Genomic DNA, 25,928 nt, shown 5'->3' on the forward strand with positions numbered 1-25,928 from the left:
TTTTAAGGTTGGAACCAACATGCAGTACCTCTTATTGTAACATTAAGTAACATTAAGTACTTCCAACTTCAAATGTTTTTTGCAACAGAAAGAACAAGCAATCTATCAAATTACAATCACACATGCACGCACAGACTCAACACCATGGTCCACGGTTACAAAGCCCCTGTGCAAACTCAACTACTCAGCCAAGGGCCTGTTTCTCCTCAAATGGAAAACAGAGGCAGGTGAAGACATTTGTTACGAAAATGACACTCAAATGCTTGGTTCCTTAAGGCACTGACAGGGACCACAGGACAGGATCTTAAACTATGTAGTGCAGCTGCTGCCTCTTGGAACTTGGCTTGTATGGAGAGCTAATTCAAGAAAATACATTAATGTAACATGTTTGCACTGAACACCTGAGCAGTCGAGCCCTTATTCTAACATGGCTATCATACATTACACCAATGGAGTTCAGTTTCTATCATCAACAGGGAATTGTCTAAGCATTAAGGCTACACATGCCTATCTTTGACCCTCTACAAAGAATGATTAAATGCCACCAATGATTTAATACATTAAGATTGGTTGCTAACATATAAAATATTTTTTTTAACATTTTGGTCAAAACATTGCAAAATTGGTGGAATTATGAAAAATACAATGGTGTAAGTCCCTTGCAACCAACAATTTCGACTTTGAAATCCAGCCTGGAAAGTGACTATTGCGTGAAGTACACAAACTAGCTTCTCCAGTCTCTTCAAGTACATTCCCTCTTTCTGTCTATTCAGGCCAAAATAAGCAGAAAGTCATCTTTCTAAGGCAGCAACCTCAGCAACCCCTCTCTTCTTTCAAGCCAGGGTTTGTGTGACTATAATGGTCCACCATGAAAAAATAGAATAAAGTGATACTTTCCCAACTACAGACATGTCTCTGTTTTCACTAGGATTTTTTGGCAACCCCTGGGGAGGCCCTGTTGAACTGGGCGGCCATTTTGGATCAGAAGGATAACGTTTGGAATGATGATAGGCCCAGCCTCTACAGGTTGTCATATATGTGCAGGGTACGCTCCAGCTGTTGGCCCACACGCTGGTAGAAGGCTATCTGCTGTTTGAGGTAGGCCTGCATCATTTCCTTGAAGTCCACCTCACGGCGCTGGTGGAAGTGGTTAATCTCGGCTTGCAGGGCAAATCCCACTGTCCGGCAGCGTTTACGCACTCCGTCCGCCTCGTCCTGGTCCATCTTTCCTTCGTCGCTCATCCGCTGACTCTCTTTGACCTTGGCGAACGCACCTGAGGAGTGAGAGAGAGTTGGCAGTTAGCTAGCTACCGATACATAAGAGGTGTTACTAACTGTGTAGCCTCTGCCGAGTCCCCAACAACCAGATGTTCCGGTTTTCTGGGGAAATGGAAAGAATATGTAGGGGATCTAGTTTCAGGCGTTTCTTTTACACCTGCTATGTTAGGTTACTACAGTGCATTCGGAAAGTATTCATTCAGACCCATTGACTTTTTCCACATTTTGTTACGTTACAGTCCTATTCTAAAATTGATTAAATTACATGTTTTTTTAATCAATCAACACAAATAATGACAAAGCGAAAACAGTTTTTTTTTAATGTTTGCTTAATTCATTAAAACATTTTTAACAGAAATACCTTATTACAGGAAGGGCTAAGACGACTATCTTTACAAGTGCATCCAGTTTAATTTAATAATAGTACCTGCAAAACACCAGTCTCAACATCAACAGTGAAGAGGCGACTCCAGGATGCTGGGCTTCTAGGCAGAGTTCCTCTGTCCAGTGTCTGTGTTCTTTTTCCCATCCTCATCTTTTCTTTTTATTGGCCAGTCTGATATATGGCTTTTTCTTTGCAACTCTGCCTAGATGGCCAGCATCCCGGAGTTGCCTCTTCACTGTTGATGTTGAGACTGGTGTTTTGCGGGTACTGTTTAATGAAGCTGCCAGTTAAGGACTTGTGAGGCATCTGTTTGTCAAAATAGACACTCTAATGTACTTGTCCTCTTGCTCAGTTGTGCACCAGGGCCTACCACTCCTCTTTCAATTCTGGTTAGAGCCAGTTTGCACTGTTCTATGAAGGGAGTAGTACACGGCGTTGTACGAGATTTTCATTTTCTTGTGAATTTTTCGCATGGAATAGCCATAATTTCTCAGAACAAGAATAGACTGACGAGTTTCTGAAGAAAGGTCTTTGTTTCTGGCCATTTTGAGCCTGTAATCAAACCCACAAATGCTGATTCTCCAGATAGTCAACTAGTCTAAAGAAGGCCAGTTTTATTGCTTCTTTAATTGGCATAACAATTTTCAGCTGTGCTAACATAATTGCAAAAGGGGTTTCTAATGATCAATTAGCCTTTTAAAATTATAAACTTGGATTAGCTAACACAACGTGTCATTGGAACATAGGAGTGATGGTTGCTGATAATGGACCTCTGTATGCCTATGTAGATATTCCATTAAAAATCAGCAGTTTCCAGCAACAAAAGTAATTTACAACGTTAACAATGTCTACACTGTATTTCTGATCAATTTGATGTTGTTTTAATGGACAAACAATGTGCTTTTCTTTCAAAAACAAGGACATTTCTAAGTAACCCCAAACTTTTGATCGGTAGTGTAACTGGGTCTTCCAAATGGACAATGACTCCAAGCATACTTCCAAAGTTGTGGCAAAATGGCTTAAGGACAACAAAGTCAAGGTATTGGAGTGGCAATCACAAAGCCCTGACCTCAATCCCATAGAAAATTTGTGGTCAGAACTGAAAAAGCGTGTGCGAGCAAGGCCTACAAACCTGACTGGGCCAAAATTCACCCAACTTATTGTGGGAAGCTTGTGAAAGGCTACCTGAAACGTTTGATCCAAGTTAAACCATTTAAAGGCAATGCTACCAAATACTAATTGAGTGCATGTAAACTTCTGACCCACTGGGAATGTGATGAAAGAAATAAAACCTGAAATAAATCATTCTCTCAACTATTATTCTGACATTTCACATTATTAAAATAAAGCGGTGATCCTAACTGACCTAAGACAGGGAATTTTTACTAGGATTAAATGTCAGGAATTGTGAAAAACTGAGTTTAAATGTATTTGGCTAAGGTGTATGTAAACTTACGACTTCAACTGTAAATGTTTCCCCTTAAACCACTTAAGTGTTGCTTCAGCAGTATGCTTACCATCATTTTCCTGCTGGAAGGTGAACCTCCGTCCTAGTCTCAAATCTCTGGAAGACAAATAGGTTTCCCTCAAGAACTTCCCTGTATTTAGTGCCATCCTTCGATTCTGACCAGTTTCCCAGTCCCTGATGATGAAAAACATCCCAACAGCATGATGCTGTGTTTTCGGGGTGATGAGAGGTGTTGGGTTTGCACCAGACATAGCATTTTCCTTGATGGCCAAAAAGCTCATTTCTAGTCTCATCTGACCAGAGTACCTTCCTCCTTATATTTGTGGAGTCTCCCACATGTCTTTTGGCGAACACCAAATGTGTTTGCTTATTTGTTTTCTTTAAGCAATGGCTTTTTTCTGGCACAGCTCTGTGGAGTGTACGGCTTAAAGTGGTCCTATGGACAGATACTCCAATCTCTGCTGTGGAGCTTTGCAGCTCTTTCAGGGTTATCTTTGATCTCTTTGTTAACTCTCTGATTAATGCCCTCCTTGCCTGGTCCGTGAGTTTTGGTGGGCGGCCCTCTCTTGGCAGGTTTGTTGTGGTGCCATATTCTTTCCATTTTGTAATAATAGATTTCATGTTGCTCAGTGGGATGTTCAACGTTTCAGATATTTTTTTAGAACCCAACCCTGATCTGTACTTCTCCACAACTTTGTCCCTGACCTGTTTGGAGAGCTCCTTGGTCTTCATAGTGCCACTTGCTTGGTGGTGCCCCTTGCTTAGTGGTGTTACAGACTCTGGGGCCTTTCAGAACAGGTGTATATATACTGAGATCATGTGACAGATCATGTGACACTTAGATTGCACGCAGGTGGACTTTATTTAACTAATTATGTGACTTCTGAAGGCAATTGGTTGTACAGATCTTATTTAGGGGCTTCATAGCAAAGGGGGTGAATACATATGTACGTGTAACCGATGTGAAATGGCTAGCTAGTTAGCGGTGGTGCGCGCTAATAGCGTTTCAATCGGTGACGCCACTCGCTCTGAGACCTTGAAGTAGTTGTTCCCCTTGCTCTGCAAGGGCTGCAGCTTTTGTGGCGCGATGGGTAATGATGCTTCGTGAGTGACTGTGGTTGATGTGTGCAGAGGGTCCCTGGTTCGAGCCCAGGTTGGGGTGAGGAGAGGGACGGAAGCTATACTGTTACACACGCACCACTTTTCAGTAGTTTTTTTAAACAAGTCATTTTTTTCATTTCACTTCACCAATTTGGACTATTTTATGTATGTCCATTATATGAAATCCAAATAAAAATCCATTTAAATTACAGGTTGTAATGCAACAAAATAGGAAATACACCAAGGGGGATGAATACTTTTGCAAGGCACTGTAGGTTACGCCTGCTGCAACTGTGCCCTGCCATACAATGACAATGCAATAACTTCTCATGTGGATCGACCCAGTGATCTGATCATTCATTCGTTATGACACTGTGCTACAATTACCAAGTCTGCTGCTAAACAAAGGCGGCATCATTCCGACTGTGAATCACAACATCTGCCTGTTCACCGCATCACTACTGTCTTTGAAGTAGTCTGAGCTGGCCTATTTTTAATGTCTATGGAGCGGACAGCCAGCCAGAATAGTCAAGCCTGTTCAGTTGCCAAATGTGGATTGTGACCAGTACACAGCATATGACCGACAAAGGGTTGGGGAGGGCGAGGGGGGTGGGTGTTGGACTGACGTCGTGCCAAGCACAGCAGTGAACTGATCAGACATTCAACCACACAAACAAACACACACACACACCCCTTCCATCTGTCAGCTCGCCAGTAACAGAAAACTGAAACACGCACACACACACACGCGCACACACACACACACACACAAACACACACCTTCACTTTGGGGAGGGTGAGATCAACAGAGATGACTAGACACTCCTGCACAGATTTCTCTCCTCCATTTTATTTTTCCATTATGAAACAGTGAATTGTTAGCAGCACTTGTCCGAGACAACCTCAGCTAACTTCTAAAGGCAGGTTAACGCACATCTCAGAGAGCAATTTACTTGTAAAAGGTTTGCTTTGTCTGCCTTAAAGTGACACAGTCACTGTACCGCAGAGTTCTGATTAGAAGAAAAGGGTCTGAGTATGCTGGCTGCAACATCATTTGCAGCTCCTCTCTGGCTTTGATAATAACAGGCCAATAGCTAGAGTGTACATGCCAAGTGTGGAATGTGAACACAACAAACTTTTACTGTCTCACGTGCCCGACTTGTTCTTGTTTATTCCTACTTATGGCTAATAAAGGGGGAATTAAAGACAGAGAGAAGAAGCAAAGCTTCAGCAATGAGGAATTTTCAAAGAGATCCACCCATTCTTGCCCTGGGACTTAGTTACAGGAAGGGCTTAGACGACTTTACACATCCATCCCGTTTAATTTAATAATACCTCAGAATGTCAACTGTGTTGGTCATGGTATTACTCCCAAACCAAGGCTAGACAAGACATGCCGAAATGTGTCTGAGATTCAAAGATTTACTTCTATTGAACATGCCACCAAAACAAAGGCATTTTAATTGTATGAAGAGTGCCTTGGTCCTCCTAGTTTTTGATGTGTTTGATTATATGTTGGTCCTTGATTTCAAACAAGTGTTGTATACAGAGAATACAAGGGAAACGGACTAAAAAAGTGTTCAACAGATCAAACTGGTCTAACGACATGCACATTGAGAGTTGTGTTCAACAGATGACTTGTTGGAAGTAGCTCCTCTATAAAACAAAATAACCTATCGCTGGCCTAGATTCACACACCGAAGCAAAAAAGGTTGATCAAAGCGGAATGAAGGCAGGATCTGCATTGAATAGCAATGGAGAGTAGGGCTGTTGCAGTGATTGTATCACCACCACACCGGCAGTCACGAGTCATGACCGCAGTAAAAGTCCACGTGACCGCTGAGTCATGGTAACTCATTGACGGCCATCAAGTCCTAATGGCCTGGTACTCAGAGCTTTATTTGTCACTCTAACCCAGTGCTTAATATGTAAATCGGAAGGTGTCGGGACAAAAAGTGGGCTCTTAGAAGGGGGTGATCTGGGGAGTTCTACGGTACTGAAAAGCATGAAAAAAACCCCCACCTTTATAATAAAGCATTGCATATCATCGCATTTGCATAGTGGCATAGAACAGTAGAGTAGAGGCACTTAAAGAAGTTGCACACATGGGGAAATGTTTTGCCTTTTATAAACCCATTTTATGCAATTCTACAGCATTTTACATAACTGGAGATTTTAGGAGAATATTTTTTAATACCACACAAATTATCGAAATGACAGGCTACTTTGACACAGACAAACTGAGAATCTGAGATCAATAAAAACAACCTTGTCTTGAATCCATCTGTCACGCCCTGATCTGTTTCACCTGCCTTGTGATTGTCTCCACCCCCTTCCTGGTGTCACCCATCTTCCCCATTATCCCCTGTGTATTTATACCTGTGTTCTGTGTTTGTCTGTTGCCAGTTCATATTGTTTGTCAAGTTAACCAGCGATTTTCTCAGCTCCTGCTTTTCCCCAGTCTCGCTTTTTCTCGCCCTCCAGGTTTTGACCCTTGCCTGTCCGGAATTTGAGCCCGCCTGCCTGACTACTCTGCCTGAGCCTGCCTGTAGTCCTGTACTGTTGAACCTACTCTGGATTACCCAACCTCTGCCTGACCTGAGCCTGCCTGCCGTCCTGTACCTTTGCCCCACCACTCTGGATTATCGACCCCTGCCTGACTTGACCTGTCATTTGCCTGCCCCTGTCGCTGTAGTAAACATTGTTACTTCAACACAGTCTGCACTTGGGTCTTACCTGAAACGTGATGCCATCAGTAGCCTAGGCCTAGGTGTGTGGAGACACATAATATAGGCTACATTATGAGAAAGAAATTATAGTCCTAAAAATGCCTTCCAGTTTCACAGACTGAAAGAATGATGCACAGCTAACTCGCTGGTGATTGTCGATGCGCTCGTGCCAAAAGCCTCTCTCTCTCTCTTTTGTAAAACAATACCTGGAAGTTTACCACATTTGTTTGGTAGCCTACAGGATAGTCCTCTTTTTTCAGCAGGAGCAATCGCTTTCCAACCTGTGTTTCCCCTCGACTGTATTTGAAATATTGCGCAAGGCCTGTTTCGTCTGTGTACTGTTTTATCAATGACAGATTTGAAGCCCATTCCCAACTGTAGGCTATTCCTTGTTATTGTTATTGGGCTAAAATCCACAGCTAGGCTGTTTAAAAAAAAAAAGATATTGATCCTCTGTGGCTAAATTATAGGCCTTCTCATGGTGTAGTAGGCTATTCTGAATGATTTCATTTATTTCTAAACAGATATAGCAGTAATTCTATAACTTTGGCAAATGTATTTCAATTGATCAGGGGTGCTGCATTTCCTCCAGAACCCTTCACGCAGCTATGATTCTATAAGAAAATAAATGCAACGCTGGAGAGATGAGAGTTGCAGGCTCATGTCTATCAGAACATAGAGGGAGAGAGATCATAGAAAGTGATTCTCATTCTAGTTATGTGAGAGATACTGGCGTGCTTCTCCCTCTATGGAGGGAACAATGTTGCACAAACCATAAACCTGGGCCGGCCCAAACCAAATCAACTCTTAGAATATTAGGCTCGGGCGATGAATCTACTTACAGAATTAACGAACAGGCTTTGATCGGTTTTATTTGAATTTTTACATTACAAAAAGTTATGCCACGAGAGGTACCGGATCCGGCCAAATAGGTTAAGGAACAAATCAGTCCAAAACGGAAAGGTGCCGGATCCGGCTCAAGTTAGGCACTGCTCTAACCACTCTGACATCAATGTACAGTTGAAGTCGGAAGTTTACATTCACTTAGGTTGGAGTCATTAAAACTTGTTTTTCAACCTCTCCACAAGTAAGTTGACTGTGATGGCATGGATTTGGAAGCTTCTGATAGGCTACCAAAACCAAAAGGGTACTAAAAAAATTCTGCAGCATTGAAGGTCCCTAAGAACATGTTGGCCTACATCATTCTTAAATGGAGGAAGTTTGAAACCACCAAAGCTCTTCCTAGAGCTGGCCGACCGGACAAACTGAGAAATTTGGGGAGAAGAGCCTTGGTCAGGGAGGTGACCCAAAACCTGATGGTCACTCTGAAAGAGCTCCAGAATTCCTCTGTGGAGATGGGAGAACCTTCCAGAAGGACAACCAGATGGCTGCAGAGATCTGCAGCACTCCACCAATCAGGTCTTTATTGTAGAGCGGCCAGACGGAAGCCACTCCTCAATAAAAAGCACGACAGCCCGCTTCAAGTTTGCCAAAAGGCACCTAAACGATTCTCAGACCATGATAAACAAGATTCTCTGGTCTGATGAAACCAAGATTTAAGTCTTTGGCCTGAATGCCAAGCATCACATCTGGAGGAAACCTGGCACCATCCATATGGTGAAGCACAGTGGTGGCAGCATCATGCTGTGGGGATGTTTTTCAGGGGCAGTGACTGGGAGAATAGTCATGATTGAGGGAAAGATGAACGGAGCAAAGTACAGAGAGATCCTTGATGAAAATCTGCTCCAAAGCGCTCAGGACCTCAGACTGGGGCGAAGGTTCACCTTCTAACAGGACAACACAGGAGTGGAACAAGTTTCTGAATGTGCTTGAGTGGCCCAGCCAGAGTCCCAATCGAACATCTCTGGTGAGACCTGAAAATAGCTGTGCAGCGACGCTCCCCATCCAACCTGACAGAGCTCGAGAGGAACTGCAGAGAATGGGAGAAATCCCCAAATACAGGTGTGCCAAGCTTGAAGCGTCATACACAAGAAGACTCAAAGCTATAATCGCTGCCAAAGGTGCTTCAACAAGGTAGTGAGTAAAGGGTTTGAATACATACGTAAATTTGATATTTCAGATGTTGTTTTTTTATACATTTGCAAACATTTCTAAAAATCTGTTTTTCTATGTCATTATGAGGTATTAATGCGTGTTAAATGAAGAGGGGATTTTATTTTTTTATTATTTTGCTGTAACGTAACAACATGTGGAAAAAGTAAAGGAATCGGAATACTTTCCGAATGCACTGTAGGTGAATTTCAAGAGAGCGCAGGCAAGTATACCTTGAGCAAGGAGATGCGACACTTACTTTCTTGCTCTCAATTCCACTTTCTGGGCACATTTTTCTCTGAACTCTCAATTATCTCTTAGCGCCTCATGATCCTCTGCGAACTCAATTGTATGCGATAATTTGCATATTACTAGAATCAATTTTTCAAACACATTGCTTCAAGTCTGAAAGTTTTTATTTTATTGTGTTAAGACACTTAATGGTCAGACTTTTACAGATCAGTTGATCAAAATATTGTATTTTCATGGAATTATTTAAAAAACACAATTCACATGTATTACAGATTAATATTTTACATGTATTTACAGATAAAATGACAATTAAAATCAAAACGACACAAGATATAAAAAAAAAGCTCTGTAAAAGTCTGATTATAAGACCTAAGAACCTTTGTGTGGAATAATGTGAATGTACATCCTTGGAAGACTGAGAAAAATGGGAACATGTCATTTTAAGAAAATGGCCAATAAAGATAGGCTAATGCAATTAAAATGTACTTTCCAAAAGTATTACCATTTATATCACATTCATATATCACTTCTAAACTGACAAATAAACATCAAATATGTATTTTACAAATATATTAGCACATTTATACATTTTAATTTTATTTAACCTTTATTTAACTAGGCAAGTCAGTTAAGAACAAATTATTATTTACAATGACGGCCTACCCCAGCCAAACCTTGACCCGGACAACGCTTGGCCAATTGTGCGCCGCCCTATGGGACTCCCAATCACGGCCGGTTGTGATACAGCCTGGAATCGAACCAGAGTCTGTAGTGACACCTCTGTAGTGACGCCACTCGGTGGTTAAATGTTTGATACGTTTGTTTCAAGCAATAGAGCATATGCTTTGAATACTGGTCTGTTGGGCAAATATGCAGTTTTGGGCAAATTCTCATATCACTTTGCTCAATTTGTCACACACAAGGATTGTGTATGGTTTTTGAAATGTGCAGAACATTAATCAGCTATGCCTGCCCCATATGTAAGGTCCTCTTTGAGTTGTTGCTGGTGCCACTTAACTTTCTTGACTGTGTCATGGGACCTGCGCCAATGCTTGGCACACTCCAGTGAAGCAGCATCAGCTCTCACAACTGTAAAGACACAATTTGTCCATCACATTTGATATAGCAGTGGCTCCCTCATTGAACGTGGCTACTGCCATACTGGCTGCTGCGTCAATACTGCTGCGTCAATGCTGCTTTTGCACACAAAGACAGTTTCGGGGGATCGCGACCATATTACAGAGTTCAGACATTCATTTGCATTCTGGGTTCCTCCGTGCTGCATTCTTTTGAGTAGGTTATTATTTGACATCCTATGATATAGAGGTACTATTTTCTGTGCAACCTCTCTATTAAAAAATGTATGGCCTCTATGGTTTTTGTGACTGGGTGGAATCTTCACCATTTTCTAGGGCTCGCTGGTACCAGCACCAAGATGACGAGCATCTACCATGATAGGGATTTAGCCTGTTGACATGGAATGGACAAGACCAGTCCAGGTAGCATTCTTCTTGCCCTCTACATCACCCTGGTTATCAAGAATTCCACCCCTTGTATTAGTTTAGCTGATTCTTACATTTTTGTGCAGTGAGTTTCTCTTCACCTCTCCCCGCCAAAGTGTTTCTCTGAACTCAGTTTATGAAGTGCTGTTCCCATCCTCTTGTGGGCATGATTGATGCATTCTAGTTTCCCTATCTCAATGCCTGGGTAGGGATCTAATTTGACAACTGCCTGGTATGCAGTACTGTCAACATCTGAGAGCATCCCGGTGTATCGAAAGTGGTGGCAACTGACTGATCTGGCCCACATGTGTTTAGCTGCTTCCTGCTCCATTGCTTTGCTCGAACCTGAGAAGTTTTGAGCACAGTCATCTGCATGTGAATCCTTCCATTCCCTGAACTCCTCCTCAGTAATTCCACTTTTCGATTTCATCACACATGCATGGCAATATGAAGGCAACACCTCGTAGTCTATCACTAGACCTGTTACAATGTCTATGCACGCATCTATCCCGTAATTGGAAGTGAATCCTCTCGTGCCAAGTGCCATTAAAGGATACATACATGTCTATGATGGCATCCTCATCCTCCTTCCGCAACTCTGCTATATCTGCTTATGCCCTCTCTGAATCTCTGCAACTAAAGTGTGGGGGGGGGATAAGTACTTATTATTATGTCTGTCGACATTACAGTCATAACTGCAGGACTAAATATCAGCATGTTACCCTATGTAAATATTAGCATATCAGCATGTATTTACTTTATGTAAGTTAATTTCTCAGTAATCACAGCAGTCTACAGCCCTATGACACTGTAGGACCTATGTGACAGTCTAATTGTATAGATATATTTTCCTTTGAATACATATGCTGGTGCAAGAAAATACATACACTGCTCAAAAAAATAAAGGGAACGCTAAAATAACACATCCTAGATCTTAATGAATTAAATATTCTTATTAAATACTTTTTTCTTTACATAGTTGAATGTGCTGACAACAAAATCACACAAAAATTAATCAATGGAAATCTAATTTATCAACCCATGGAGGTCTGGATTTGGAGTCACACTCAAAATTAAAGTGGAAAACCACACTACAGGCTGATCCAACTTTGATGTAATGTCCTTAAAACAAGTCCAAATGAGTCTCAGTAGTGTGTGTGGCCTCCACATGCCTGTATGACCTCCCTACAATGCCTGGGTATGCTCCTGATGAGGTGGTGGATGGTCTCCTGAGGGATCTCCTCCCAGACCTGGACTAAAGCATCTGCCAACTCCTGGACAGTCTGTGGTACAACGTGGCGTTGGTGGATGGATCGAGACATGATGTCCCAGATGTGCTCAATTGGATTCAGTTCTGGGGAACGGGCGGGCCAGTCCATAGCATCAATGCCTTCCTCTTGCAGGAACTGCTGACACACTCCAGCCACATGAGGTCTAGCATTGTCTTGCATTAGGAGGAACCCAGGGCCAACCGCACCAGCATATGGTCTACCAAGGGGTCTGAGGATCTCATCTCGGTACCTAATGGCAGTCAGGCTACCTCTGTGCGGCCCCCCAAAGAAATGGGGAGCACTACCTGAGCCACTTGTGTGGGTTGTAGACTCCGTCTCATGGTACAACTAGAGTGAAAGCACCGCCAGCATTCAAAAGTGACCAAAACATCAGCCAGGAAGCATAGGAACTGAGAAGTGGTCTGTGGTCCCCACCTGCAAAACCACTCCTTTATTGGGGGTGTCTTGCTAATTGCCTATAATTTCCACCTGTTGTCTATATCATTTGCACAACAGCATGTGAAATGTATTGTCAATCAGTGTTGCTTCCTAAGTGGACAGTTTGATTTCACAGAAGTGTGATTGACTTGGAGTTATTGTGTTGTTTAAGTGTTCCCTTTGTTTTTTTGAGCAGTGTATTATTTATACACAGCAAGTCAACTGACACTAATGGGCCACTCTCTCCTTTTATTTACCTGTCACTCTCCTGTCATGCCTCTGCTATGAGCTGAGACGCAAATCCCTTTGCTTATATTATTTAGAGCTGCATAACCAAGTCCAAGTTTGTGGGCTAGATCAACCAACCTCACATTTATGTCAAAAGCCATATGTCCCCTGGAGCAATCCTGCAGCCTGGAGGATGTGTAAACACTCCTAAATGCATCACAATCACCTTCAGTGTGCACATTCTATCATGACAGAATTACAGAATCCCCGATTGGTGGGGTCTATGGTGATTTTCAGTCCTGTGTGTAGACACTTAGGGCAAATCAAATCAACTCAAAAACAGAATATTTGAGTATCCAAAATAATAACGGGATATTGGTGTGCATGTAACCGTGGTCAATGAGTGAGAGTGTCCCTGGTGGTGCAGAGGATAAAATACCTGGCTTGGGAACCAAATATTGTAGTTTCAAACCCCACATGTCAACATATGAAGTGTAAACCAAATATGGTTGTGTTTGTAAGAGTAAATGCTTTTCAAATGTCCTATGATAAAAATGGCGCTGGAAGAAATGGCAGCAGTTTTACAGGCGCCCAACCAATTGTGCTATTATGTGTTTTTCTTCGCGTTATTTGTAACTTATTTTGTACATAATGTTTCTACAACCATATCTTATGGCAAAAAAGAGCTTCTGGATATCAGGACAGAGATCACTCACCTCGTATTAGACGAATACTTTTTCTTCAACAAACAAGACACACATGATATTCTCCAAACACCCGGCAGGACCAACATTCACGTTATTTGCAAGAGGAAGAGACGCAGGTACAGAGGACAAAGAGCCGGATGCCTGGTCAGGACCCAGAAAAGGCGACTGGGAAAGCTGCTGTTACCGTTAATACTACTCGCTAACGTGCAATCATTGGACAATAAACTAGACGAGGTACGATCACGAATATCCTACCAACGGGACATCAAAAACTGTAATATCCTGGCTGAATGACGACATGGATATTCAGCTAGCGGGATACACGCTGCACCGGCAAGATAGAACAGCACAGCACACGAGAGGGGGCGGTCTGTGCATATTTGTAAACAACAGCTGGTGCACGAAATCTAAGGAAGTTTCTAGATTTTGCTCGCCTGAAGTAGAGTATATTGTGATAAATTGCAGGCCACACTACTTGCCTAGAGAGTTTTCAGCTATACTTTTCATGGCTGTTTATTTACCACCACAGACAGATGCTGGCACTAAGACCGCACTCAGTCAGCTGTATAAGGAAATAAGCAAACAGGAAACCCAGAGGGTTCCCAGAGGAGGTGCTCCTAGTGTCCGGGGACTTTAATGCAGGGAAACTTAAATCAGTTCTACCAAATTTCCATCAACATGTTAAATGTTCAACCAGAGGGACATTTATTTTAGATCACCTGTACTCCACACACAGAGACTCGTACCAAGCTTTTCCTCGCCATCCATTTGGTAAATCCGACCACAACTCTATCCTCCTGATTCCTGCTTACAAGTACAAATTAAAGCAGGAAGCACCAGTGACTCGGTCTATAAAAAAGTGGTCAGATGAAGCAGATGCTAAACTACAGGACTGTTTTGCTATCACAGACTGGAATATGTTCCGGGATTCTTCCGATGGCATTGAGGAGTACACCACATCAGTCACTGGCTTTATCAATAAGAGCATCGAGGACGTCGTCCCCACAGTGAGCCATGGAAAACAGTCAACATTCGCACTGAGCTAAAGGGTAGAGCTGCCGCTTTTAAGGTGCGGGACTCTAACCCGGAAGCTTACAAGAAATCCTGCTATGCCCTGCGACAACCATCAAACAGGCAAAGCGTCAATACAGGGCTAAGATTCAATCATACTACACCAGCTCCGACACTCGTCTTATGTGGAAGGGCTTGCAAACTATTACAGACTACAAAGGTGACACGAGCCTACCAGATGAGCTAAATCACTTCTATATTCGCTTCGAGGCAAGCAACACTGAGGCATGCATGAGAGCATCAGCTGTTCCGGACGACTGTGTGATCACGCTCTCCGTAGCCGGCGTGAGTAAGACCTTTAAACAGGTCAACATACACAAGGCTGCGGGGCCAGATGGATTACCAGGACGTGTGCTCCGGGCATGTGCTGACCAACTGGGAGGTGTCTTCACTGACATTTTCAACATGTCCCTGATTAAATCTGTAATTCCAACATGTTTCAAGCAGACAACCATTGTCCCTTGTGCCTAAGAACACAAAGGCAACCTGCCTAAATGACTACACACCCGTAGAACTCACGTCTGTAGCCATGAAGTGCTTTGAAAGGTTGATAATGGCTCGCATCAACACCATTATCCCAGAAACCCTAGACCCACTCCAATTTGCATACCGCCAAAACAGATCCACATATGATACACTACACACTGCCCTTTCTCACCTGGACAAAATAAACACTTATGTGAGAATGCTATTCATTGACTACAGCTCAGCGTTCAACACCATAGTACCTCAAAGCTCATCACTAAGCTAAGGATCCTGGGACTAAACACCTCCCTTTGCAACTGGATCCTGGATTTCCTGACATGCCGCCCCCAGGTGGTGAGGGTAGGTAGCAACACATCTGCCACGCTGATCCTCAACACTGGAGCTCCCCAGGGATGCGTGCTCAGGCCCCTCCAGTACTCCCTGTTCACCCACGACTGCATGGCCAGGCATGACTCCAACACCATCATTAAGTTTGCAGACGACACAACAGTGGTAGGCCTGATCACCGACAACGACGAGACAGCCTATAGGAAGGAAGTCAGAGACCTGGCCGGGTGGTGCCAGAATAACCTATCCCTCAATGTAATCAAGACTAAGGAGATTATTGTGGACTACAGGAAAAGAAGGACCGAGCATGCCCCCATTCTCATCGACGGGGCTGTAGTGGAGCAGGTTGAGAGCTTCAAGTTCCTTGGTGTCCACATCAACAACAAACTAGAATGGTCCAAATACACCAAGACAGTCGTGAAGAGGACACGACAAAGCCTATTCCCCCTCAGGAAACTAAAATGATTTGGCATGGGTCCTGAGATCCTCAAAAATTTCTACAGCTGCAACATCGAGAGCATGGTTGCATCACTGCCTGGTACGGAAATTGCTCGGCTTCTGACCGCAAGGCACTACAGAGGGTAGTGCGTACGGCCCAGTCCATCATTGGGGCTAAGCTTCCTGCCATCCATCTACACCAGGCGGTGCCAGAGGAAGGCCCTAAGAATTGTCAAAGACCCCAGCCACCCCAGTCATAGACTGTTCTCTCTACTACCGCATGGCAAGAGGAGTGCCAAGTCTAGGACAAACAAGGCTTCTCAACAGTTACCGCCAAGCCATAAGACTCCTGAACAGGTAATCAAACGGCTACCCTGACTTACCCCCCCCCCCCACCCCTCTTTTTATGCTGCTGCTACTCTCTGTTTATCATATATGCATAGTCACTTTAACTATACATTCATGTACATTAGAGGTCGACCGATTAATCGGAATGGCCGATTAACAGGGGCCGATTTCAAGTTTTCATAACAATCGGAAATCGTTATTTTTGGACACCGATCTGGACAATTCTTTTTTTTACATCTTTATTTAACTAGGCAAGTCAGTTAAGAACACATTCTTATTTTCATTGCATATAATCGATGCAATGCAGGGGGATGATCTAACAAAAGTGCATTTGCGAAAAAACTGTACCTAACCATATCACGAATGCCGTTCTTAAAATCAATAAACAAGTATATATTTTTAAACCTGCATATTTAGCTAAAATAAATCCAGGTTAGCAGGCAATATTAACCAGGTGAAATTGTGTCACTTCTCTTGCGTTCATTGCACGTAGAGTCAGGGTATATGCAACAGTTTGGGCAGCCTGGCTCATTGCTAACTAATTTTCCAGAATTGTACGTAATTATGACATAACATTGAAGGTTGTACAATGTATTAGGAATATTTAGACTTAGGGATTCCACCCGTTAGATAAAATACGGAACAGTTCCGTATTTCACTGAAATAATAAACGTTTTGTTTTCGAAATGATAGTTTCCGGATTTTACCATATTAATGACCAAAGGCTCATATTTCTGTGTGTTATTATGTTATAGTTAAGTCTATGATTTGATATTTGATAGAGCAGTCTGACTGAGCGATGGTAGGCAGCAGCAGGTTCGTAAGCATTCATTAAAACAGCACTTTCATGCGTTTTGCCAGCAGCTCTTCGTCGCGCTTCAAGCATTGCGCTGTTTATGACTTCAAGCCTATCAACTCCCGAGATTAGGCTGGTGTAACCGATGTGAAATGCCTAGCTAGTTAGCGGGGAGCGCGCTAATAGCGTTTCAAACGTCACTCGCTCTGAGACTTGGAGTAGTTGTTCCCCTTGCTCTGCATGGGTAACGCTGCTTCGAGGGTGGCTGTTTTCGATGTGTACCTGGTTCGAGCCCAGGTAGGGGCGAGGAGAGGGACGGAAGTGATACTGTTACACTGGCAATACTAAAGTGCCCATAAGAACATACAATAGTCAAAGGTATATGAAATACAAATGGTATAGAGAGAAATAGTCCTATAAATACTATATTAACTACTACCTAAAACTTCTTACCTTGGAATGTTCAAAGGAACCACCAACTTTCATATGTTCTCATGTTCTGAGCAAGGAACTTAAACGTTAGCTTTTTTACATGGCACATATTGCACTTTTACTTTCTTCTGCAACACTTTTTTTTTTCATTATTTAAACCAAATTGAACATGTTTCATTAGTTATTTGAGGTTAAATGGATTTTTATTGATGTATTATATTAAGTTAAAATAAGTGTTCATTCAGTATTGTTGTAATTGTCATTATTACAAATAAATAAATAAAAATCGGTACATACCACCTCAGAGAACTTGGCTAACCGGGCTATCTGCATTGTGTCCCACCACCCGCTAACCCCTCTTTTACGCTACTGCTACTCTCTGTTCATCATATATGCATAGTCACTTTAACCATATCTACATGTACATACTACTTCAATCAGCCTGACTAACCGGTGTCTGTATGTAGCCTCGCTACTTTTATAGCCTCGCTACTGTATATAGCCTGTATTTTTACTGTTGTTTTATTTCTTTACCTACCTATTGTTCACCTAATTCCTTTTTTTGCACTAATGGTTAGAGCCTGTAACTAAGTATATCACTGTAAGGTCTACTACACCTGTTGTATTCAGCGCACGTGACAAATAAACTTTGATTTGATTTGATTTCAATAAAAATGCCAAGTGTGTCTCTATCACCTACAATACAGTCCTTAAATGTGAATTACCATCAAATCTGGAGGGAAACATGATGGGGATGTATTCTAATTTGCAGGCTGAGAATGTTGTGGTAATATTAGGTCAAACTTAAATATAAAATCTTCTTGAAATGTTCTGAAGACCTCCAAGACAAAGTAAAATGTATATTGAGTGAACATCAATGGAATGTCATGTTAAACCTAAAACAAATACGCTATGAACATCATAAAAACTGACTTACAACATTAAGGGAATGTCCTGTGTCACCTAATTTAAACAATGTATGAACGTCACAACTGAGCATTTTTTGTGTTTTGTGAAACTATCTCTTGTAAGGTATCCACACTGTTCCCACAACTTAATTACATGTTCTGGGAACCTTTAAAGAACTCAGGTAGGCTGTTTGGTCAACATTCCTGCAATATCAAAGGCATGTTTTGTGCACCCTGATAGAAACATGATCTGAATGTCAGCTCGACTGGACAGTTTTGGGAACATTCCTCTTGTCATGTCCACACAATGTTCCCAACAGCCTATTCCCACAACTTAATCAAACATTCTGGGAACCTTTAAAGAACAGATTATGTGTTATAGGAACATTCTTGCAACATCAGGCGAATGTATATATAAAATTCTATAATCATCACCACAACTGGACAGTTTTTGTGTTATGAGAACATTTGCTGTGACCTAATGAATGTTCTGGGAACCAAAAACAGGCTTAATGTTTTACACAAACATACATACTTTTGGGGAATGTTCTGTGGTGGTTGTTACAGATGTTGTACACAACATTTGAGTGAATGCTAGAACCTTCCAAGGATATTTAATCTAAAACATTTTTTATTAATAAATTGATTTTATCAAAATATTCTCTGAATATTTTTGGGATGTTATCATCATGATGTTAGATAAAACCCTAATTAGAACTTAATAGGAATCTTAGCTATTGTTCTGGGAATGTGTCCAGTTTGCTGGGCAGTCTTCCATTGCAGTGCACGGAGTGATGTGTATTCATATTCAAGTCTTTCGATAGAGTCGATTGGATGAACATTGGATTCAGGTAGGCAAATGCTCAAAGCACCTCTGTTGGACTAAACTGGATTTACTCCTGTGTAATTGAAACCATCCAGACCGACTAACCAGAAAGACCAACAGTGTCTTCAGAAACTATTCATACCCCTTGACTTATTCTACATTTTGTTATGTTTCCAGACCGACTATCCAGGCAGACCTACAGTACATATCTGAGTGGGATGGTATTAATCAAAGAGAAAGGGATAGACATGAGAAGAGAAAGAGAGTGAGACAAAAAGAGGGCAGGGGGGAGAGATAGAGACAGACCCAGAAAAACAGAGAGAGAAAGAAAGAGGTAGACCTCTTTTGAAAGACTTGAATCTAGCAAAGATCCTGAAAAACACCCAGACACTCCTTGCCTCTCGTACCCAGCCCTGCTCTATCAATGCCATATATAGCTCACACCACACCCGACCGAGCTTGCAGTGATATTCCATGAGTTTACACATCCAGGCATCCACCTATATCACAGTTCAAACTGTGGTCATTACTGTATGTGAGGGAGTGGACGTTAAAGGCTGTGATGGAGGATGAGAGGTGAACTGTACAGAAAGAGTTGAACCCGGGTTTTTGTGTGTGTTTGGTATGTTGTCACAGTTGGATCCAGTTCAGAAGAACACAAGTTACTTTGAGGGAAGCTCTCAGGGTTCAGCAGGGGAAGCTTAAATTGAAAGGCTAGTCGCAACAGTAAACTTGGCTCTCCGAAGTTGTTATGGAAAATATGGATGTAGATATTGGTACAAAATGTGCCATAACCTTAAAAAATATATAGTTTTGGAATATACAGTGCATTCGGAAGGTATCTTCCTTTTTTCCACATTTTGTTAAGTTACAGTCTTATTCTAAAATTGATGAAATATTTTTTCCCTCATCAAGATTGAACTCTTTTGCCTGAATGCCAAGTGTCATGTCTGGAGAAAATCTGGCACCATCCCTACAGTGGAGCATGGTGGTGGCAGCATCATGCTGTGGGGAGGTGTTTCAGATGCAGGGACTGGGAGAATAGTCAGGATGTAGGGAAAGATGAACGGTGCAAAATAGAGAGTGATCCTTGACAAAAACCTGCTCCAGAGCGCTCAGGACCTCAGACTGGGGAGAAGGTTCACCTTCCAACATGACAAAAACCCTAAGCACACAGCCAAGACAATGCAGGACTGGCTTCGGGACAAGTTCTGAAAGTCCTTGAGTTCCCCAGCCAGAGCCCAGACATAAACCAGATCGAACATCTCTGGAGAGAACTGAAAGAATACTTATGTAAAGAATACTTATGTAAATGTGATGTTTCCGCTTTAAATGTTTTATACATTTGCAACGCCTGTTTTTCCTTTGTCATTTTGGGGTATTATGTGTAGATTGATGAGGGGATTTTTTTTACATTTTAGAATAAGGCTATAACGTAACAAAATGTGGAAAAAGTCAAAGGGTCTGAATACTTTCCAAATATATATTCTTACACATGATATGTTCATGTGCATTGCCTTCAGCTAGGTAATGAGAGTACAGTAAACTGAGAGGAAGTGGATTTATTAAATTTGCAGTGCAGATATGACATTCTGCCTTTTGACTATGCTATCACTAAATGTAGATCTACGTCTGTGGGCCAAGGTCATTCAATAAACAGCCAAATGTTCCATGAGTATTTTCAGCTGAACCAATAAGACCCTTGGTCACTGACGTTGTGCTATGCCTATGACATTTTCAGATGGCTTTCAATTCCTGTACAATTAAGGGTGCGGTGAGGATGTGTTATAGTAAAAACACATTGCAGCTGTTTACTTAACATTGAAACATTCACCATACCCTTATACCCTTATTTTACAATAGATAACTAAGAGAAACATGGCTTCCTCTGCTGGAGGCCCCTCCCCCCTCCTGATATGTGGGTTGTTTGAGAACTGAAGCATGTCCTTGGTATGCTGGTCAAATACTGCACCACCTGACGACAAATACAGACACGTCCAAGTTGCTGGCCATAGTTAATGCATCAGCAATGCCCAAGCATGTACTAGGCACATCAACCCTTTTCAATGCATCAAATGGAGAAGAATGATCATCTGGATTGTGCAGGGCAGGGCATATAAGAAATCACCCCAGATGGAAGATTTTTGCAATGACACTAACAGGATTTCTTACAGCTCACTCTACCATTAAGGGACATGACAAGGTTGTCAGTTTGTGAAAGGTGGTTACCCACCAGACTGATTTATTTACATGCTATCTCCACCACTGAATGCATTAAAGGTAGATAGGTATATACAAAAAAAGAAGACATTGAAAATCCCTTTGAGCATGGTGAAGTTATTAATTACACTTTGGATCATCTAACAATACGCCCAGACACTACAAAGATGCAGGTGTCCTTCTGAAACAGTTACAGAGTTTAATGGCTGTTTTAGAAGAAAACTGAGGATGGATCAACAACATTGTAGTTACTCCACAATACTAACTTAAATGACAGAGTGAAAAGAAGGAAACCTGTACAGAAAAAAAATATTCCCAAACATTCAAACTGTTTGCAATAAGGCACTGAAGTAAAACTGCAAAAAATGTGTCAAAAAATGTTACTTTATGTCCAAAGTGTTAAAACAAAGTGTTATGTTGGGGGCAAATTAAACACAACACATCAGAGTACCACTCTTCATATTTTCAAGCATGGTGGGGGCTGCATCATGTTATGGGTATGCTGGTCATCGGCAAGGACTAGGGAGTTTTTTAGGATGAAAAGAAAAGGAATAGCGCTAAGCACAAGCAAAATCCTAGAGGAAAACTTGGTTCAGTCCGCTTTCCAACAGACACTGGGAGACAAATTCACCTTTCAGCAGGACAATAAACTTAAACACAAGGCCAAATATACACTGGAGTTGCTTACCAAGACAGCATTGAATGCTCCTGAGTAGCCTAGTTATATGTTTTACTTAAATCTGCTTGAAAATCTATGGCAAGTCTTTAAAATGGCTGTGTAGCAATGATCAACAACAATGAAATACAAGATGGCAGCATGTCAAGTTGTTTGTCTGTGACTAGTACATTTTAACCTACTAATAACCTATTTATTTATGGTTGAGTAACTTCCTTGTTGTGTAGTGCAAACTATTTTGTTTTTGCTGGTGTAAAGATCACAAGTCTCTCTCAACTCGGCACTTCATTACTTGAAGTTTACCAAAGTAACCCTATCTCTGGCTGGCCTGAGTTCCTTCTTCATCCGCGGAGTGTCTCGTCCAAGCTGCTCCTTTTTGCTCTGGCTCTCAGTGGCAGCTCAACAATCCCCAACCCGTTCTCTCAATCGACCTCAACACCCAATCTACTCACACGCGCAAATACTCACATTCAGACTCATACATACACGCTGTCCCTCTCTCCCCTTACCTTCGTTGGCCTCTATTTTTTTTTACATTTGTTAGAGAAAATGACAATTTTCATGGTATTGCTTTGTGCACTGACTTTACTGAACTCTGGAGAAAACGAATATTGCCGCTGGGTGAGTACATCTGACAATGTGCTCTCCCGTCCATTAGACATTTTGTCTGCAGGAACTCGCTCTTTTTCACTCGGTCCACTCGTCCAAGTGCCGATGTATTTGTGGCATGACGTGAACAGTACGAATGTGTCACTACCAAGGTCTAATGGTTTTAAATTACTCTTTTGTATTGTCTGGAAACTCACTTGTAGAATTCGCTTGCGGTACGTCTCTTAAAAAAGAGAAGCCGTGCAAGGTTATTAAACCGAGGTGCCTAGTTATTCTTCTTTTGTTGATATCAGGTAACGTGCAACCTAACCCTGGCCCTGATATGCAATGTCTCCAAACCCCCTCTGATTTTAAATCAAGATCTAGTTTTGGTATTTTTCATTTAAAAGTACGCAGCCTGATGGGGTTAGGATTTGGGCTAAATCAACTGATGCTGATGTAATTGTGTTTTCTGAAACCTGGCTCAGCAAGTCTGTTTTTGATAAGGATATTTTGTTTATCACACTGATCGAGTTAAGAAAGGTGGGGGTGTGGCTATATATGTAAAAACTAAATTCCCCGTAAGTGTGGCAAAGTCTGAAACTATTTGTAAACAGTTGGAATTTCTTGCTTTGAATATTGAGGTTTCAAAGGGCCTCTCTATAACTGTGATTGGCTGTTATGGCTGTCCCCCCTCTGCTCTCGGTGATGCATTTTCTTCTTTGACGCACCTTATGTTTAAACTTCTTTACAGTGAAATGATCTTGATTGGTGATCTTGACTGGTGTTGGTTAAAGTAGGTGTCTGATGATTTAAAAATGTTTTGTAATTCTATGAATCTTACCCAGTTGATTAACTCACCCACTCTCCTAAATCTTAAATGCCCAGATACATTTACCCTGATTGATTTGATATTGGCAAATGTTCCACATAAATATTCTGTGGTTGGTGTTTTTTGTAATGATTTAAGTGACTATTGTGCTGTTGTTGCTGTTAGAAATACTAAGGATCCTAAGACAAACCCACGTTTATTCGTAAGAGAAATTTGAAGTGTTTTAATGAGCAGCCTTTCTTTCATGATTTGTTTATTTTGACTGGAGCAGAGTGAGTTTATCCCTGATGTGAAAACTGCCTGGAAATTCTTTCATTATGTTTTTTTTCCCAAATAGTAAACAAACATGCCCCATTCCGCAGGTTCAGGGTTAAAGGGCGGGATAATCCATGGTTTTCTTCTGAGCTGTCTTGTATTATTCACGACCATAATCTAATTCACTGAATCACAATTCCAGTGGGTCAGAAGTTGACATACACTAAGTTGACTGTACCTTTAAACAGCTGGGAAAATTCCAAAAAATGATGTCATGGCTTAGAAACTTCTGATAGGCTAATTGACATCATTTGAGTCAAAACAAAACAAAATAGATGGCATCATGAGAAGGGAAAATTATGTGGATATATCGAAGCAACATCTCAAGACATCATTCAGGAAGTTAAAGCTTAGTCGCAAATGGGTCTTCCAAATGGACAATGACACCAAGCATACATCCAATGTTGTGGCAAAATGGCTTAAGGACAACAAAGTCAAGGTATTGAAGTGGCCATCACAAAGCCCTGAGATTAATCCCATAGAAAATTGTGGGAAGAACTGAAAATGTGTGCAGGCAAGGAGGCTTACAAACCTGACTCAGTTACACCAGCTCTGTCAGGAGGAATGGGCCAAAATTCACAAAATTCAAGTTATTGTGGGAAGCTTGTGGAAGGCTACCTGAAATGTTTGACCCAAGTTAAACAATTTAAAGGCAATGCTACCAAATACTAATTGAGTGTATGTAAACTTCCAACCCACTGGGAATTTGATGAAAGAAATAAAAGCTGAAATAAATAATTCTCTCTACTATTATTCTGACATTTCACATTCTTAAAATAAAGTGGTGATCCTAACTGACCTAAAACAGGAACATTTTTACTAGGATTAAATGTCAGGAATTGTGAAAAACTGAGTTTAAATGTATTTGGCTAAGGTGTATGTAAACTTCCGACTTCAACTGTAGGGAAATGAGATATTTCTGTATTTCATTTTCAAGAAATGTGCAAATATTCCTCAAAACAGGTTTTCACTTTGTCATTATGGGGTGTAGATTGTGTGCAGATGGGTGAGATTTTTTATTTATTTAATCAATGTTGTATTCAGGACGTAACACAGCAACATTTGGAATAATAAGGTGTGTGAAAAGTTTCTAAAGGCACTGTATATGCGACTAAGGAATGGCTTGGGGGTACTTAAATTATCCTTCCATTTATCAGTGACAGGGTAGTAAAACTAGACGCATTTAGGAGATACCGTTAGGGCTCAAAGACATGTTTGATAGAAGTGTCAGTGTTCATCAATCAAGGAACCAAGAGCGATTTCTGCCCTATTGATTTCAAAGCTGTTGTGGTAATGCATGATTACTTATAACAGTGATTTTATAAGCACTTATTGTTGTTGCACGGTTTACCGAAACTTTGGTACTTTCTCAATACTAAAACATGAACAACGGTTCGGTACGAGAATTTGTGTTACTTTCGGTACTTCTGTCAAATGTGTCTCACAGATCAAGCCTGTATCTGCGCAACAACCCCTATTTATAAAGTGCACCATGCCTGCTCCACTTACTCATTACTAGCCTGCACTGGGAGTCTGGGCTGCATCATGTTAGTTCCCCACTCACGATACGCAAAAGTTAACACACCTGAATAATGCAACACGACAGCAAAACAATGTCCATATAGGCTAGAACACTTTGCAATGGAAGAAGATACTGGTAATTTCCAGCTTTGTAGGCTAACTTTCCTTGCTAGCTGATAGCTAAAGCTAACATCACTTCACCACCCTAGCATTTATGCAAAATATACTGATTTCAAAGCTGATTGCCACTAAAAACTTTATTAATTCACTTGTTCGGTCTCTCTTGCACATCTCTCCCAAAGATGATCTACTGCCTCAGCAAACGGACTGCTTTGACAAGCTGCCCCCTTCTTGCCTCGTGAATGACCTCATTACTGGTTAAAGAGACTACTTCTATGCAAATGTTGTTTATCAGTAAAATAAAATAAGTCTCAAATGAAAGGGAAACAGATTGTTTGTCATCTGTAGCCCCATGAAATCAGCCAAAACAAGATCAATAACTCAATGCATGCACAAACTCCTATTGAATGTGAATTCACCTGTATTTTGGATAGGCCTAGGCTACATCTTGATATACCCACTATATCAATATAGATTTACCATTCAAATAAATTAACATTATGTTGTAGTTAGATTGGTAAAAACAACGTCAAATTGATTGTATGATCGTACAATTGATTCATTAAAGCATACATGGCTGTGTCTGAAAAATTTTGAAGTAAAAAAAATTCTA

The 25,928-nt window shown here is 41.4% G+C and overlaps 1 protein-coding gene across 1 annotated transcript in view; it reads right to left on the reverse strand.

Moving 5' to 3' along the window:
• Positions 1-948: 948 nt before the first annotated feature.
• LOC139416570 (sorting nexin-33-like) overlaps positions 949-25,928 on the reverse strand; it is a 31,728-nt gene continuing 6,748 nt past the window's right edge. Inside the window, exon 3 of the mRNA XM_071165369.1 lies at positions 949-1,274. Within this exon, the coding sequence (XP_071021470.1) occupies positions 1,021-1,274 (254 nt within the window). The 3' untranslated portion in view covers positions 949-1,020. The remainder of the gene's footprint in view (positions 1,275-25,928) is intronic.

The sequence above is a fragment of the Oncorhynchus clarkii genome, chromosome 1 (assembly GCF_045791955.1).
Source record: "Oncorhynchus clarkii lewisi isolate Uvic-CL-2024 chromosome 1, UVic_Ocla_1.0, whole genome shotgun sequence".
NCBI lineage: Eukaryota > Metazoa > Chordata > Actinopteri > Salmoniformes > Salmonidae > Oncorhynchus > Oncorhynchus clarkii.